Here is a 17,178-nt window from a genome sequence, read left to right as displayed (position 1 = left end):
AACAATTACTCAAAACAATTTATTCGACAGAACGCCAACTTTTCTAACATACCCGCAACAATAAAACAATACTAAACGTCCGAGATAATCTTCATTCATGAATCGTTGAAACTTAATATCCGCGAAAGCTTCGTTATGCATCGCAGTTTGTATAATGAAAGAGAAACGTGACTAGACATTTCGTGATTAACGAAGATGTTTTTCACAGCAGACACCAGCGAGACGCGTCTATCGCGACTTTGATTTGCGCGATCCTTTGAACCCGTCATCGTTGATTACCTTCGACTATTTATTCCGTTAGCTTCGCTACGAAGCTAGGCTAATCTTCGCGTAAGAAAATTAGGAAAAATTTGGAAAAATTGAGCGGTCTGTAAATTTAAGATACGAAATTGACTCGATGAAATATTTATTCTGTGTCGACAAAAGAATGCCTGGGTAAAACATGCGAGGACACCGTGGCCCTTGACTATTGTCCTTTCCCTTGCGACCAGACAAAGAGCACATGACCCGCTCAAACCTTTTGCGTTTATAGCATTTTGCATTTATACAAACTCTAAATTTTCTAACATTTGTGTTCTGTTCACAGGAATTATGACCCTTACGAGCAGCCCGTGTGAGCTAGACAACATGAGCTTGTTTCAAGACCTCAAGTTGAAAAGGAGAAAGGTCGACTCCCGATGTAGTAGCGACGGTAAGAAATTCTGTTTCCTTCTTCGCTCTGTTTTATCAGAATATCCCTATACGATCGTGTGCAAAATTTACCTCATTTATGCATCATCTACATCTTCGCTGTCGACACGTAACTAATATTCCATCGTCAACGCTCCTGCGATCAACGTCCAAGTGTCTAACGATGTAATTTCAGCTTCCATTGCGCGTTGCAGTGGTTCTCGTAATTATAACGACAGGTATTCGTGTTTGGGTGGATTTCGAATAGAAACTATTTTTGTATAGTTAGTTTGATCGATGGTGGGCAAATTCAATGCTTGATAAAGAGTTTTAGGGTATTTATGCAGTTTTAAATTTTCAAGTTTACAGGGTGTCTTACAACTAGTAAGACTAGTTAAGTAACTGAGTAACTGAAATAGGGGGTAGCTGAAAGCTTAGAAATTAAAGAACCTAAAAGCTTAAAAATTTAAATACTCCAAAATTTGTGAACCTAAAAAAGCACACAAATTCTCAAATATCTAAATAGAAAATCTACAGGAAATAAAAATAGAAAAGTTTGACAATCAACCGAGAATTAAATCCCCTACAAACTGTCCCCTCTAATTATCTTAAACGATCATAAATCTCTAATTGTCCCGCACGTAATGGTTGTTTGTAAAACCCGACAGGCAAACAATGCGTATGGTGATTTCAACAACGGGAGGCGTAATCGTGCGTTCGAGTAAGATCGTATATCATTGTGCAAAGTAAAACACGCAGGCAATCTTTTCTTATTGAGAATACTGGGAACGAGTTGTGAGACTGGTCAGCGCAACTGTAATGATTAGTTACCGCCCATAATGCCACATTTGATACCCTTTATTGGCCCGATTTTCATAAGCCGCGTACATTACACCGTACAGCGCATGGAACTCGCGTGTAACATCAATCATGCTTCATCTGTTCCGCTTTGAACGCCATAAACGCTTGAACGTATCATTACGCGAGCGCAACTTTTACGGGCAGGCTAGTTCGAACCACGAATTTATTATCTCTTTCGACTCGATGGATCTCTGGATCTTCTCCAATGCTGCTGCAACAAAATATATACGAGTTTATTTGCATAATGGTGTCAACAATGTAGCCGAGTTTCCGTTAAACTTGGACCCTCGAGTCTGTTACCCGGTTTCGATCGTTCGGGGATATCTACTTCTATTTTAGTTTCATTTTACCGGGATATGCAGGCAAAAATTGTTTAGTCGAGACAATTTTCCTTGGGAAGTTGAGTTCTTAGAAATAGTTGCTTCAATTTAATTTCATCATTTTCTTTGGCTTTGCTGTATTTATATACTTTGCAAGGAACATGTAAAAGTTTCTCAATTTCTTTTTCATTACTTTATGAAATTCTTCGGGCAATATATTTTTATTTAAACTTTTATCGTTTTAAGTTATCGTTTAAAAATTGAGCTAAGTAGCTGTAGTTTGGAAAGGAGAACAATCTGTGTATAGATGAAAAGCAAAATTGTGTTAAAAAGGAAAAGGTTTTTTTGAAACGTTCTGTGGCGATACTAACCTTAAGAAAGTAATTATGGAGGTAAATTAGAAAATCCAAAGAAGAATTAATCTTGAAGTATAGGAATTCATAAGCAGCAATTTATTAAAAAAAAAAATTAAAAATGACTTATAAATTGAGGACTACAGTAGGGTTAGGAAAATATTACAGACGGTAGCGTAACAAGTTAAGAATCTGAATGGACGATATGACGTAACGTGGCGATATAGCGCATAATCATACTACACATGACGATCTAACGGGTGGACAACACGTGGCAGCATGTGCGATGTAACGCATGACTATATTACACGTGAAAATACGTACCAGTTATACGAGTAGTTATACTACACGTTGAAACCAATGTGTGGATACACTACATGTGGAGACCTAACCTATGAATAATAGTACGCATCACATATGATTCGTGGAGACTTAACACGTAGAGACCACGCATGGAAATCTAATACCTCATATGAAGACTTAATGTATGGTCACACTATACATGAAGATCTAATATGTGACGACACCACGTGAAAACATATGTAACAATATAACATGGAGGTTTGACCTATGACATCATGCGTGGAGACTATGTGACAATACCACGCAAGGAAATATAACATGTGACGATGCAACGCTTGAAGATCTAACATCTAATGATAACACGTGTGACAATGTAACGTGACGATATAACTCATGGAGATTTAACCTTTGACAATACCATGTAAAGAATCATAACATATGATGATATGTACAGAGATATAAATGTGACGATATCATGTGTGGAAACCTAACATAGCGGTACGAGAAGACCTAACATATGATGATAACATATGTGAAGATTTAACATATGACGATACCACATGTGAAGACTTAACATATGATGAAACCACATGTGAAGACTTAACATATGATGATACCACATGTGAAGACTTAACATATGATACCATGCGTAGAGTTTTAACACGTAGCCATTCAATACATAATGTCTAATGCGATCATACTATGCACGACAATATAATCTGTGGCAAGGTTCCGACAGCAATCTTAATCACTCCAATTATCATGAAATTTCTTATGCATATCACCTCATATGTTCGACACCATGTTATGCATATCGGCTCATACAGCCAACACTGAAATACCTTACATCATCTCATACTATCAATGCTACAAAATCTTATGCATATCAGTTCTCACAGTTGATGTCACAAAATACCTTATCACCTTATACAGTCCACACAATGAAATATCTCATGCATATCACTTCATACAGTCAATATAAAATATCCTACTGTATTCACATAAGCAACACGATGTATCCTCGTACAGTCAACGGCATAACAGTATCCCCTCTGAATCCCACATAAATTCCACTTGTGCGTCATCCACGTTTGCACCATACATGTCCACCTCCCAGAAGCAACATACGTGCCATTATCCCAATTCTGGTTTCGAGTTATCAGTTAGGAAGAAATTGGTTACCATGGGGGTAGTTGAGACGTTGGTGTCGAGGGGAAGGTAGGTCCAGGAATAGAGGGGGTGGTTGCGTCGGTGCAGGGTTGAATATCAACCCACGCGGTTTCCCGGTGCTAGTTCGGCTTCGCCTGAACTCGCGTCAACACGCGTAACGTTTCGTCCGCGGAATTTTTTCGCGTCGCAACGAAACCAGCTGCCGAAGAGGCACCAAAGAGGCTGTGCAGCTGTGCGTTAGGCTGTATCGATTTTTCGAGCGATACCAATGACCCTCGACCTACCGGCGATTAAAGGTCAGAGATCGCCGTTGGCGGGAAGCGGAATCGATGCTGAACCTGGATTGTTGTTACGCAGACAGCGATGTCGGGACGAGGATCAGCGCTGAAGAACGCGCAGTTTCTCGCGCTTCGCGTGTCCCGCTTCAGAGCGTCGTATCTCGAAGATTTACGCGGAAGCGACATGAATGGGCTTTTTCGAGCGACGCGTCTCGGGGAATCATTGATCTTTCGCGACGACACGCGAACGACGTCACACGCGAAAAAATCGACGGAGTAATTACGCGGAACCGTGCGACGAATGCAACAATATGGAAAGCCTCCGGAGACCGGAATAGTTCAAAGTGATAGCGCACGCGGAAAACCGTGTCTGATAAATGTTTTCTTCGTTTTCTGGCTGTGGTGCGACTTTGTCTGGGATTTTATTGAAGAGTGAAAATAATTAAGGTTATACGTGCCAAAGCGAGGGACTCAAAATTTATTGATAAAATATATCGGGCTTTGCGGGCAAGGTGCATCTTTACTATTTTAGTTTTAGAAATCCTTGAAATCTGGGATATTTATCGGACGTTATGCAATCGTTGTATCAGATATAGTATTAATAAAAAGAATTATAAAATTATTTGTGTCAACGACCCAGATTGTTTACAGGGAGTTAAAACTTGTTGCTTAAAAACGGTACTAAATGTAATAACATTAGCTTTCATATGAACCTTTTACAAAGTTTTTAAAAGCCTTATTTCCTCTCTTCAATTACAAACCTCGGAATATTTGACAAGCACATGCTAAATCTTTTCATGAATATTTTAAAGTAGACAGCTTGTAAAGTTTTAGGACGATTTTAATAGAGGTGAATATTTTTTGAGGGTTGAGATCTTTGACCTCTGCATCTTTGTATGTAAATTGAAATTAATTCTATACAGTGCAATTTGTATTTAATTATACTACAAATTGTGTATTTAATTATATTTAATCTTTTGGTAGTTGCAGTGTATACGTAAATTTTTGTATAAATATTTTTGACATCTTGAATGGTTGTAGGACAACAAGGTTAAATTTTAAGCTCAAACTTTTTCGTATGAAAACATTTTTGTGAAGATAATTGAAAGTTTCGTTGGCCTCTACCTTAAAATGAATTGTGCTCATACAAGGAAAGAAACTGTGATATTTTTCGGTACGTCTGATCAGTGCTATGCTCGTTCTACTTAACGCTTTGCATCGCTACATAAAGACAGTTCTACTTACAGAATTTCTTTATTGTCATAGAGTACGTATTTATATATCAACTGGTACCTGTAATTTAATTTAAACAGTGGTTTTCCTGTCTGTAAACAGCACCAAAATCAGATTATAATCAAAACCAGAATATTATAATTATAGCACCAAGCGATATATTATACATAGACTCGAAAAAGATTTATATACCTCATTACATTTGTTAATTTATTTGTAATAGAGTTATTATGCAAGAAAACTGAAATTAACATATATAATTAACAAACATTTTGAATATTAATGGACGAAATTATTTACTTTTGCTTAGTGGAAACCAGTTCCTCTAATCTAATTTTAAATTTAAATGCGGTAACTCAAACTTATATCTTCTTATAGCATTGTACTGCTTTACATAAATATGTTGTTCAAATACAAAAAATAGTATAATAATCTTAAAAAAATAGCCTTGTAGTATAATAACGCTTTCTAAAATGTCTCTAAAATCTCTCAAGTTTATTAGAAAATTGCTTAAAAAATAAAAGGGATAAAATAGTTAGACTGTGCGTAACTGTATGTTGCAGAAATAATTCATGTACCGTTATCTAAATATTTCATTGTCTAGTTATACATATTTCACTCGTATCACTGATTTAAATCTGCTTTAAAACGTATTGTCAAAGAGACTTCTAAGAGCCCTAATATGCAAGCTCTCATATGAACTCTCATGTACAAACTGTGACTCTAACATCGCTTCAACTATAAATTCTAAAAAAGTTACATACTTATTTTGTATCGAAACATTTCTCAAGATCGAAACACGAGGACAATCAATCGACAGTGGAAAAGTGCAACGATTTCCGAGACAACGGAGACAATCGATGAAAGTAATCGAGCTTAACGAAGAACTCGATATTCTAACGACACGCAACAAGTACACACGTTCTCACGGTTCAACGAATATTCGACGATATACAGAGAAGTACCAAGGATAATGCTACCTACGCTACCGGCATAATGAACTCTCCATTGAAAGGCAACATGTTCCTGGTGTCTAATCTCCACTGGCTGGAATACTGGAACTCGTTAAACATGGATTTGAGAGCGCTTCAACGAACACCGTTAAATAATTTCCCTCCCTTTAACCCGTATCTCTATCATCCTTACTACGGTTTCCACGTGCCGTCTTATCACAGCCTCGATTTCCTTAGATCGGGACCGATGGGTGTCCACTCGATCTTCGATCATCGATACTGCTACTACGATTCGAAGAACTATTGCTCTTCGATATTCGGTAAATAGGATATGTTAACTCGTCACATGTGGACATTTACTGAATGTGGATTAGACGGATTAGACTGTATGTGATGGGGAGGATTTTTCAGTTTTGTTGTTCGTTATGGAAACTTGTACGCAGAGGTTGATTAAAGAGGGATAACATTGTTTCATGAATCATTTATGAAGAATAATATTGATGTGTATATTTATGATTAATTCATGCAGGATAATATTGATGTGTATATTTATGATTAATTCATGGGAGGACTATATTGATTGTATTAATTCATACAGTGCTTATTAACGATTAGTTGGTAACTTTGATCTGTATATCAATAGTTAACTAACACTGGTTCTTCAATGACTAACGTTTCAAAATAGGTCTCAAAGTCCCGAAATCTCTAAGTCTCAAAATCCGAAAATCTTAATAATTCTAAAGAACCCAAAATTCACTTGCATCTACATCATCGACTATTAAAACACGACTCTATTCACACCCGAAAGACAAACAGCCCTAACAATAGCGAATCCCAGAATACCTGAGAATCGAAGCTCTAATTTCATCAATCATGCATTGTTCGTGACTCGTCGATCGACTGCGACATCGATGAATGAATAATCGTACGGTTACGCGCGATCGGAATGGGAATGGTTGAAAATAAGATTGAATAACCCGGGGAATCGATTCCATCTCGCGAGAAAATCAAAACGAGAGGAGGACGATAAGAGTCGGTAAATGAATAATCCGCGGGAACCGATATTCACGGTGATCGAGCTATTAATAGCTTGGAAACTGGTACCTAGGTACCTACAATCATAGCTCGGCCTTGTCAACTGCATTCCTTCCTTGACCTACACGCCATAGTCCCACATCCTTTTCGCCACCTAAACGCCTCGAACGAGTATTACAGTTTCGTTTCGGTAAATTGCTCTGGCTGTGAAATATCCTTGTTGCCGCGCATGTAATCTCGCACCCTTGGATGTGGCATAAAAGCAAGTCAGACCACATGGTTAGCTGACGGATAAAAACACTTTTGTTCTTCTACTTGTAAAATTTTCAAAAATTATTAAATTAGCAAATTTGACATTTTTTTTCTCAAATATCTTCACATCAAGTTACTCTAATTTTGTTATGAATGATTAAGGAGATTGAAAAATTGAAATGATATGCAAGTACTAGACGTAAACATTTAATACCGATACAAATAATTTAAATTTGATACAAACGATGCAAATAGAAAAATTTTATTTATATTGTCAATCACATCTATGTACTTCTATTGTGTCTATATGTATATCTACATACACATGTATACATATGTATACTACTATAACAAGCCTGGAACACTATATTGACTTTTTATCTTCGATATGTAATTGCAAAAAAAAATCCTAAAGATCGACTTGTATCGCTTCCAACTATTATAGAGTTTGCTCCTAAAAGTTTGTTAATATATATTATTCTCAGGGTATTTACTTTCATATGCGAACAGGAAGAAGAAAATACGATAGGTTTCGAAATGCGTCTGTCAACATCATAAAGCAGATCGACTGCATACCATAATAAATGTTATTCATCATCGCGATAGACCACCGGGCATGCTTATGCACGATGATTAATAACATTTTCATAACGGCTTGAACACGAAAGACCAAACCCATTAACGTGAATATAGCAGTTCGAGATGGTTACGAGATCATTGAACCGAATAGTTCAACTCTCAAACGAAGAAGAATTTCATGCCATGTAACTTTCATAATCTCGTGCGAATCAGATATAAGGATGGAATCGTTGGCTCGCAGTAATTGTTATTAATGCACGGTGAAACGTGGTTGCCCAATCTAAGAAGAATAGTAATGAACAATACTCGTTAAGTGTTACGTACTGAGGTGTCAAAACAGAACGCTGGCTAACGTGTTCATCTCTGTTGGGACAATCTGATCGATACAGATTATAATCAGACGTGAATCTTGTATCATGTGTATTGTATGTTGGTGAGATATGTAGGTTCAATTAGGGGAGTTATGGTTTTGGTGAGAAGAACTTGCTATTCGTAGGATTTCTAGGGATGGAAGTAGTCAGATTTGCCATATTTCTAACTTTGTGAAAATTTGTGAATTTTAAGGTTTTGGAGATTTAGGAATCTGTTTGAGAATTTGAAGATTTAGGAATTTTGGGATTTGAGAACTCGGAGATTAAAAAAATTTGCAGATTTACCAATTTGCAAATTTTAAGAACTTAGGAAATTAAAACTTTTATAGAATTCGAAAATGTGAAAACACGAGAATATCTAGATTTAGGGATTTGAATTTGAGAACCCAGAAATCGAGAAGCATATTTGCAAATTTCTAACTATACTTGACCCTCTCAGATTAAAGCTGGTCCAAAGAAGCCTAATAGCCAGGGACACCATCTCACAAAGTTCGCAAATTATATTCGCAATACCCATCATCATTCTCGCCGCATGACAATCAAGCTTATCTAAGGTAACAATCATAAACTGTTCACGAACCAGTTCATTTGCTCCAAAGATGATCAGCGCTGAACCTCGATCATCGATGCGTCCGTCACTAACTCACCACAAAACCGGCAAACCTATCGTTCGCTGAATATTCTTTAAAAAAAAAATCGCCCTACCACCACCATCACCACGCCCATCATCACGAAAATAAAAAGCCAGGGCAGTCCATAATCATGTGCACACGACACGCGTGTCAGGACTAATCGCGCTTCATCCACGCCCGTAATCGCGGCCTTCCCGAGGTAAACGTGTGCAAATGTTCCACCGAGTATAAACGTGAGACCAACGCCTTATTTCTCAGACTCCCCGGTATCCCTCGGATCAGCAGGCTCGCCGCTCGGGATCCAGCCGGCGGACGCTCCTTCACCCATAAACTTTCCTGCTCCAGGGGAGAGCATGGCTGACACCTCGACCCTGTCGCCGGAGGCTAACATGCCGGGCTCGCCGGGCTGCCCCGTGGTCAAAGTGAAAAGCGAGTATCTGCTAGGCATCCCGAGTCCAGGGACACCGCGAGATCCTCTCCGCGGAACTGGGCTGGCAAGTGGCATGGAAGCTCGCGACACATCCTGCTCGGACCGTGCGTCGCCCGATTCAGTCTTCCCGGATGCCACTTCGATGGTGGGCTTCAGGGTGGTCGAAGAGCAACAACAGCACCATCAGCACCAACAGCAGCAACAGCAGCAGCAGCAACAACAGCAGCAGCAGCAGCAACAACAGCAGCAGCAGCAGCATCAACAACAGCGTGCTGGTACCCCGATACCAACCAGAATGTCGCCTTACTCGCCGATGCAAGCGGTCTCCACGACTCCCATGCCCCAAGAACCGACCTCGAGGAGCGACAGCCCCGACAAGGGTGACCTTTCGTCGGCCCAGACCAAGGAGGAGTCCGATAACTCGGTTTTCGATGGAGGAGGCGGCGGTGGTAGCGGCGGTGGTGGTCGTTCAGAGACCTCCAGTCAACCTAGTCACCGGAGCAGTCCATCTTCCCAGTACAGCCCTAGCCAGAGTATGAGCCCCAGCGCGAGCACCACGCATGGCTCACAACAACAGCAGCAGCAACAACCGCAGACACCCCCGACGCCGCCCAGACCCCGGGTACCCTCGGTACCGCCTCATCTTCTGGCTCATCATCAATTTTGGTCGCAAAACAACGGTGTTCAAGGATTCGCCACGCAGAGGCTACTTAACGGGGTGATCAACAGCGCAGTGTCCTACGGGCAGAACGTTGCTGTCGCGTCCACTAGTAGCAGCACGAGTTTGAGCACCAGTACGGGTAGTGGCGGAGCTACTTCCACCAGCACTGGGTCGACTAGTACTGCCTCCTCGTGTAAGTTCATTTTCAAATCATATTAACTACATTTGGAAACATGATCTTTTGCAATAATCTGACTCACTGTATGTTTCACGTGGGTGACTTTTCTGCATACGATCATGTCTTTGTATTAGTCAAAAGCAAACGAATTTGATTGCAAGTTAGAAAGATGTTGCTCGTGTGCATCAGATTTAGAAGTAGCTGCGGTTCATTAAACCCCATGTTTCTAACCAGATTGATTTGCAAGATTCAAAAGAAGTCTTTAAATATTTTACTGTGACCATCACTTCTGAAAAGCATCGAAATGTTGTGAAAATGGTATTGGACGAATCTATATACGATTTCAGGCGAAACGATGAAACCACCGGCGCAGAGGCCCGCGCCGGCACCCCCGCGACCACCACCGACGGTGATCATGGGCGAAATCGGTGGCGTCAGAACGATGATATGGTCAGCGCCACCTTTGGATCCCGTACCACCGCCAGCGGCATCGTGGACCACCACGGCCGCGGCAGCATCCTGTTCCTCGTCGGAGGAGTCGGCTGCTCAGCTGCTCCTGAACCTCGGGCAAGAGTCCAGGGGCAAACCACCCTCTGTTTCCTACTCGTCCGGCCCTCCGCTCAACATGGAGAGGTTATGGGCCAGCGAGCTCACGCAGCTACCGGCTGCGCAACAGATGCAGGCATTGAACCTGACGGCTTCCGGTTCCGGTCAAACGTGGGCGAGGAACGGAGGTGTTGTCAAGTCCGAGTCGGCGTCGCAGTCGCTGTCGGTCGCACCCCCTGCACCACCTATGCCACCTCAGGAACACGAGGAAGACGAGACGCCTATGATATGCATGATTTGCGAGGACAAGGCTACTGGTTTGCATTATGGTATCATCACGTGCGAAGGGTAAGTTTATTTTACTCGTATGCAATTTTGGGGTGCTTAAGTATTTGTTAATATATCGGTAGATTAGTAGGTTCGTAGTAGTTGGAGTTATTCGGAACTGTGATTAGAGATATGGGGATTAAGGGATATGTGATCTGAGAATGTAGATATGGAGAAGTACACATATGAGTATGTGTATTTAGTAATGCAGAGATTTTGTGATTTGAGAATGTGGGTGTCTAGGTATCTCTGTATAACGATCTAGAAATAATCTTGAATATAGAAATCCAGAAATCTAAATACATGAATGATACCTATTTAGAATTAATAATTAGCTCATTTAATATTAAACACAGCCAAATTACTGTGTATTGAAACGAAGCTTATTTTTGCGAATTTAACACAATTTTGAAACGAAACGAAGCGAATGATGCGATTAGTCATTACGAGTTTTTTGTCGGACGAATTAAGTTTGAAAGTTTGCTTCCCGCTTCTCGGGGGACCGGGTCGGTACTAGAAACAGATTAAACATTCATACTAGCAGAATTACGGCTACGCTGGGATGCATAGAGAAACTCGTCGTCGACTTTTCTCAACTAATTTGCCGGATTTGTTGGATACGACGATACACATTGGATAAACTGACGCAAAACAGTATAACGATACCCTCTTGTGACTTTAGAAACTAATCAACCGTGTCGCTGGATATATTAGAACGAGATACACCTTGAAATACGCTTTTCAGTTCACCTTGTTGAAAGACCGCTATTATTAGCTTCGAGAAGTGGTACATTTTTACCCACCGGGAAATTTGATGTAACGATGTTAACTTTTTATTAGTGTTGAACTTTGGTGACGAAATTGGACATGTGAAATGATTATCAGATAATCATAAGTCAATAAATTATCAATAAGTAGCTTTCATCAACTTTGATCACTTGTTTTAACATCAAATACAATTTGATATGCATAATCTCTAAAAACTAAAGAGACATTACTTCCAACAATTTGCCAGCTAAAGTATGTATACCGCAAATTGTCAAGATTACTTGATTTGTGAAAAAGGTTTATCAAAGTGATCATTTCCGAAACTCCATTTCAAAGATACTTTTGTACCACTGAAAAATTCAGCGTCGAGAGATTGACGAGTACGATCGAGTTCGTTTGAGGGTGGAAAGCGTACAAAGGACAAAGCAACGATAGAATAAAAAAGATAGCGTATCGAGTTACGAGTATCTTGAAAGAGAAAACGATGACACACAGAGAGAGTTGTTTTGCGTCGTGGGAGGATATCTATGTATCTACATTCATAGTTGAACTGTGACGCATTAACCTCGAAGACACTCGAAACAATATATTGCTCGAACGATATAGTTCAATGCTATCACGCAGGTGCAATTCGAGGATACCCAAAGGTCATAGTTCGCCGTGATCCTCCCTTTAGGGTCGTGTAATACTAACTTTCCTTACATAGTTCTGTGTAATTATCTCTAATTAAGCGGATCCTCTGAATCTCTGTCGTGTTACGCATTGCCGGAAGACGTGCTAACCGGCTTGGGTATTTCGAGATATGTAGATTACTGATTTGATTATGATGCTTCGCTTGGACTATTAATTACCTAGAGAAGAGATCTTTTCGCGATTAAATTCGTTGGAGATATCGCTAAAAAATTTGTTTTGCATATTCTTGTAAAATTTAGTTTAGTATTCTAGTTTAATCTAGTATTCTCAACAAATTTTTTTTCAATAATTTTGCTAATAATTAATATTTGACAAAATCCAGTTCGTGAAATATTGTTTTTTATATTTGCAACAAAATGCATCAGAAATGGTACACAATCGAATGTAATAGAATGTTAAAAAAGTAAATGAGAGAAACGTAAAAATTTTGGTGAAGAAACTCATGGAATGAAGTGTAAGAGGGTATGAATTATTTGTGCGCAGGTGTAAAGGTTTCTTCAAGAGAACCGTGCAAAATAGGCGGGTGTACACGTGCGTGGCGGAAGGTGGCTGCGAAATCACGAAAGCCCAAAGGAACAGGTGTCAGTACTGTCGCTTCAAAAAGTGCATTGAACAGGGTATGGTTCTTCAGGCCGTTCGAGAGGATCGAATGCCTGGAGGAAGAAATTCTGGTGCTGTGTATAACCTTTACAAGGTATGTATTAACCTCACTTCACATTTACTTGCTACTTTCCATTATTTTTGTTGAAGCGATACATTACGTGCGATAATCAATTCTGAACACTCGAAGCACTTGATAGTTAGAATATGTGTATTGGTTGCATGGTGGACTTCTCTAGGAGAATTTGAAACGTGGGAGAAGGGGGCTGTTCTCTAATTTTTTGGTGATAGATTTTCAAATTTAAGGGATTTGGTAATTTGGGGATTCGAAATTTTAAGGGTTCGAAATTGGAGGATTTGAGAATTTAGGATTTTGTGGATTTTAGAACTTGAGAGTTTTAGTAAGGTTCTTCAATATTACTATAACCATAAAATACGAGAAAAGTTCCATAAAGTATGAAAAAGCAGAAAACCAACCTGAAAATGAAGAGTCTTGTTATTGTTTCTGAAAATAAGTTTCAATCGTTATTTAATAATGTATCTAATTTAATGTTCCACACATAAAATATATAATATAATATTTGATATAATAAAGGAAATATTTGTTCAGGTGAAGTACAAAAAGCACAAGAAAAGTAACAAAGCAAGCGGAGTGGGTGGAAGTATGGGTGGCATGAGTAGCGGCGGTAACGTTGGTGGCGTTAACGGGTCGGGATCCCTTGGTGGTAATAAAAACACCATGGGCTCGACGATGCTCGAAAAGCATATGGCTGTGGCTGCAGTCGCACACCATAGCCAACAGCAACATGCTCAGTTAGCCAGTGGTTTTCTCCACCATCATAAAATTTCGTCGGGCGACCCGCTCAACTCACAATCTACCACCAGTCACTCGAGTCACCCTGCACATTCGGGCCACCTTGTTAACGGTACGATCCTGAAGACGGCGCTTACCAACCCCTCCGAAGTAAGTACTTTAAATACTTCTTTCATCATTTTTTTGAATAGTTTTCTTGTCTTGTTTTTCTTCGGGTTAAGGATTCAAGGTCTAATTTTGTAGTTCTTGATTATTAGGTTGCATTTTTGTAGTTCTTGATTATTAGGTCGAGTGAAGATATTCTGTTAGGGCGGTCGTGATTGAAGGGGTGGTTATAAGATTATAAGAATCGACAAATTTTGTTGTACATAAACTGATTCATTTTGTGGATATAAGTTGAATTTTATCAGTGTAAATTGATGGACTTTATAAATATTAGTTAATGAATTTTATCAACATAAATTGAGGAGTTTTATGAATATAAGTTGATGAATTTTATGGATATTTACAGATTTTATGAATATAAATTGATGAATTTTACGAATATAATAAATGCTATAAACTCTAATGAATTTTATTAATATAAATTGAAAAATTGTTGTCAGTACAAGTTGCATTTCTTTAATATTTAGTAAACACTTTATCAAAATTTCAAGCACAATAATAATTGAGATAATAAACGTGCATGTTAATGAAGATAATTTTTAATATTTGTAATTTTGAAACACGTATTATATCAATTTAACCCCTGCTCGTTTCGACCATTGAATTACATAATAATAAAGTGTGTATTTATTTTATTGGCGCTGCCAGTATATTCGATTTCAATGCACACGTGATTATTTTATCAGCATAATTTGGAAGCTTTGAGTGTCATGATGAAATGTTATTATGCAGGATATTTAAATACTAGTTAGACTTGTTATTATGCATAAATATAAAATTATTTGTAATACAACAGGAGATAATAATTGAATTTGTTTCGCGATCGAGATTTATTTTGAGGTTGTACATTTTCCATTATATGTTGACGGAAGTGAGTACACATGTATGCATATTTGTACATATGTATACAGTGTATATCCAGATGTAGGTTTTTTTTCGATAAGAAATTTCAAATTTGACCACTTAAAAATTTAAAAGATATAAAATTGTCAAACTTGAAAATTTTTAATTTTCTAAACTCCCTAAATTCGAAAAATTAAGAACTTAATTAAGAAAATCATAAATTTCCAAATAAAAAAAAGTGTATAAAGAAGACATGAAAATCTACTTAATTATCGTTACAAAGATTCCCCGTCAACATCGCGGAGTTCCTCCACCACGAATTTCCCTAGGGAACCGCGTATCCAGTGAAACTCCGAAACGAGTAAAGTAATTTCCACTTGTTTTTCTACCGGTTTGATCATTTCTTCGCGGCGAGTGACGCAACACATTCGATTTCACGCGATGTTCCTGCGTGATAACTCGTACAAGCTCGCGTTGCATCAACAGATTCCACGGGATTTCTCTATCAGCTCCATCAAACCGATTATCTAACGAGCCGATTCTACGTGCGAAACATCCTTCCCTCTGCCTGTGTGTGTCTCTCTTTTTTTACTGCCTCTTCTTTGGTCGGAGCGCATATAGATCAACGTCCGCGACGTAACAACGATTCCAGTGATTTATTCGTGTCGGCTCGCTAGAAATCGAGCTCGGGTCGACAAAAGTTGATCTCTTCGCGAGAGAATTCAGCGTCGATGAGAACGTCCTGAAGGCATCTTTACTTTCACTTTCGGAGCAGCTGCACGCGATCGAGGATCACATGCTTCGTCGAAATCTTTCTTCCCTCTGGATTCGCTACAGATTCGAGACCCCGTGTACACGCTCTTTCTCTTGGCTACCCGCTGTTTATCTCCACCGTTTAATCTCGTAAATCGATCTAAATCGCGGGATGATCATTTCACCCGGTGAAATTAACACTTCGAATCTACCACTTGTGAAACACGTATGAATTTTTCTTTTTGTCGGAAACAGATACAAAATATTGCAACTCTTATGAGGTCGTTAATAACATATATTCGTGTTGAAGTACGTTTCTCGTATCAGATGAATTTGCAATAAAATTATAGATAATTCATTAAGAATAAGGAAAAGTTATTTTCTTATGAAATCGCGGAATTTTCTGTGTAGTTTGCGGTTGGCGCAATGGTCGTTCTCTTTGGGGATATTTGGGGAACTCGGAAATGAGGACATTTGGAAATCAAGGATTTGATAATTTAATGATTCAGGATTTCAAATATCTATATATTATATTCGAAAAAGAATTTTCCAATATAAAATCTTTTAAATTTGTAACAGCAAAAATCTGGAAACTTGAAAATTTAAAAATCGACCAACATAAAGATTCATAATCTTAAAAGATTTCAGCGTAAGTTTAAACAAGATACTCGACTTTACCTCATAAGACGTAAATTTAAATAAAAACGTTTCATACTTATCACGTTGTGAAAGTATAAGAAGTTTGTGTACCATTCGAATGGTAAAAAGGCTAAAAAATGTGATACAGGTAGAAAAACGACGCGATAAAGAAAAGCGGTCAGATTCGGGTAACTTCAATCTGTTTTCAGCAAAACGATCCTGAAATGAATGAACTCTCCGTTGCAATTTCACTTTCTTACGAGTCCGCTTGCGCAAGCTTCAAGGTTTCCCACATTACGAAAGCCAATAGATACAACGAGTAAGCAGTTCGAGAGCCGACTGGTCGTCGTTGTCTCGCATGCTTTTTCGTGCTCTTCTAAACCTGCATTATATTATCTTTAACACCATGGAAGTGTTCGTTGTGTGGTCGCAACTGTTACGTTTCGACGATGAAAAATAACCTTAAACTAAATCTCCCAAATCTCAAAATCTCCAAAACTGCAAGTCTTCAAGTCTCCATACTATAAACTGAATAAATCACCAAATCATCAAATCTTTAAATCTATAAATTCCTGAATCACCAACTCTCCAAATCTCCAAATCGCCACAACTCCAAAACTCCAAATCTCTAAGTCTCCATACCACAAAATTACCAAATCATCAAATCTTTAAATTTCTAAATTCCTAAATTTCCAAATCTCCAAATCTCCAAACCTCCAGATCCCCAGATCTTTAAATCCTAGAACAACCAA

The 17,178-nt window shown here is 38.8% G+C and overlaps 1 protein-coding gene across 10 annotated transcripts in view; it reads left to right on the top strand.

Moving 5' to 3' along the window:
* The window catches only part of Hr4 (nuclear hormone receptor 4), a 213,062-nt gene that overhangs the window by 184,526 nt on the left and 11,358 nt on the right, over positions 1-17,178 (top strand). For 7 of the 10 annotated variants that reach the window (XM_076531306.1, XM_076531304.1, XM_076531305.1 and 4 more), the window contains 5 exons: positions 587-691; positions 9,268-10,293; positions 10,626-11,172; positions 13,096-13,306; positions 13,823-14,176. In XM_076531306.1, the coding sequence (XP_076387421.1) occupies positions 592-691; positions 9,268-10,293; positions 10,626-11,172; positions 13,096-13,306; positions 13,823-14,176 (2,238 nt within the window). In that variant the 5' untranslated portion in view covers positions 587-591. The remainder of the gene's footprint in view (positions 1-586; positions 692-9,267; positions 10,294-10,625; positions 11,173-13,095; positions 13,307-13,822; positions 14,177-17,178) is intronic. The other 3 variants (XM_076531309.1, XM_076531312.1, XM_076531310.1) reach the window with 1 other exon arrangement.

Source organism: Megachile rotundata, chromosome 4 (genome assembly GCF_050947335.1).
Source record: "Megachile rotundata isolate GNS110a chromosome 4, iyMegRotu1, whole genome shotgun sequence".
Taxonomy (NCBI): Eukaryota; Metazoa; Arthropoda; class Insecta; order Hymenoptera; family Megachilidae; genus Megachile; species Megachile rotundata.
This window is presented reverse-complemented; position numbering and strand designations above follow the sequence as displayed.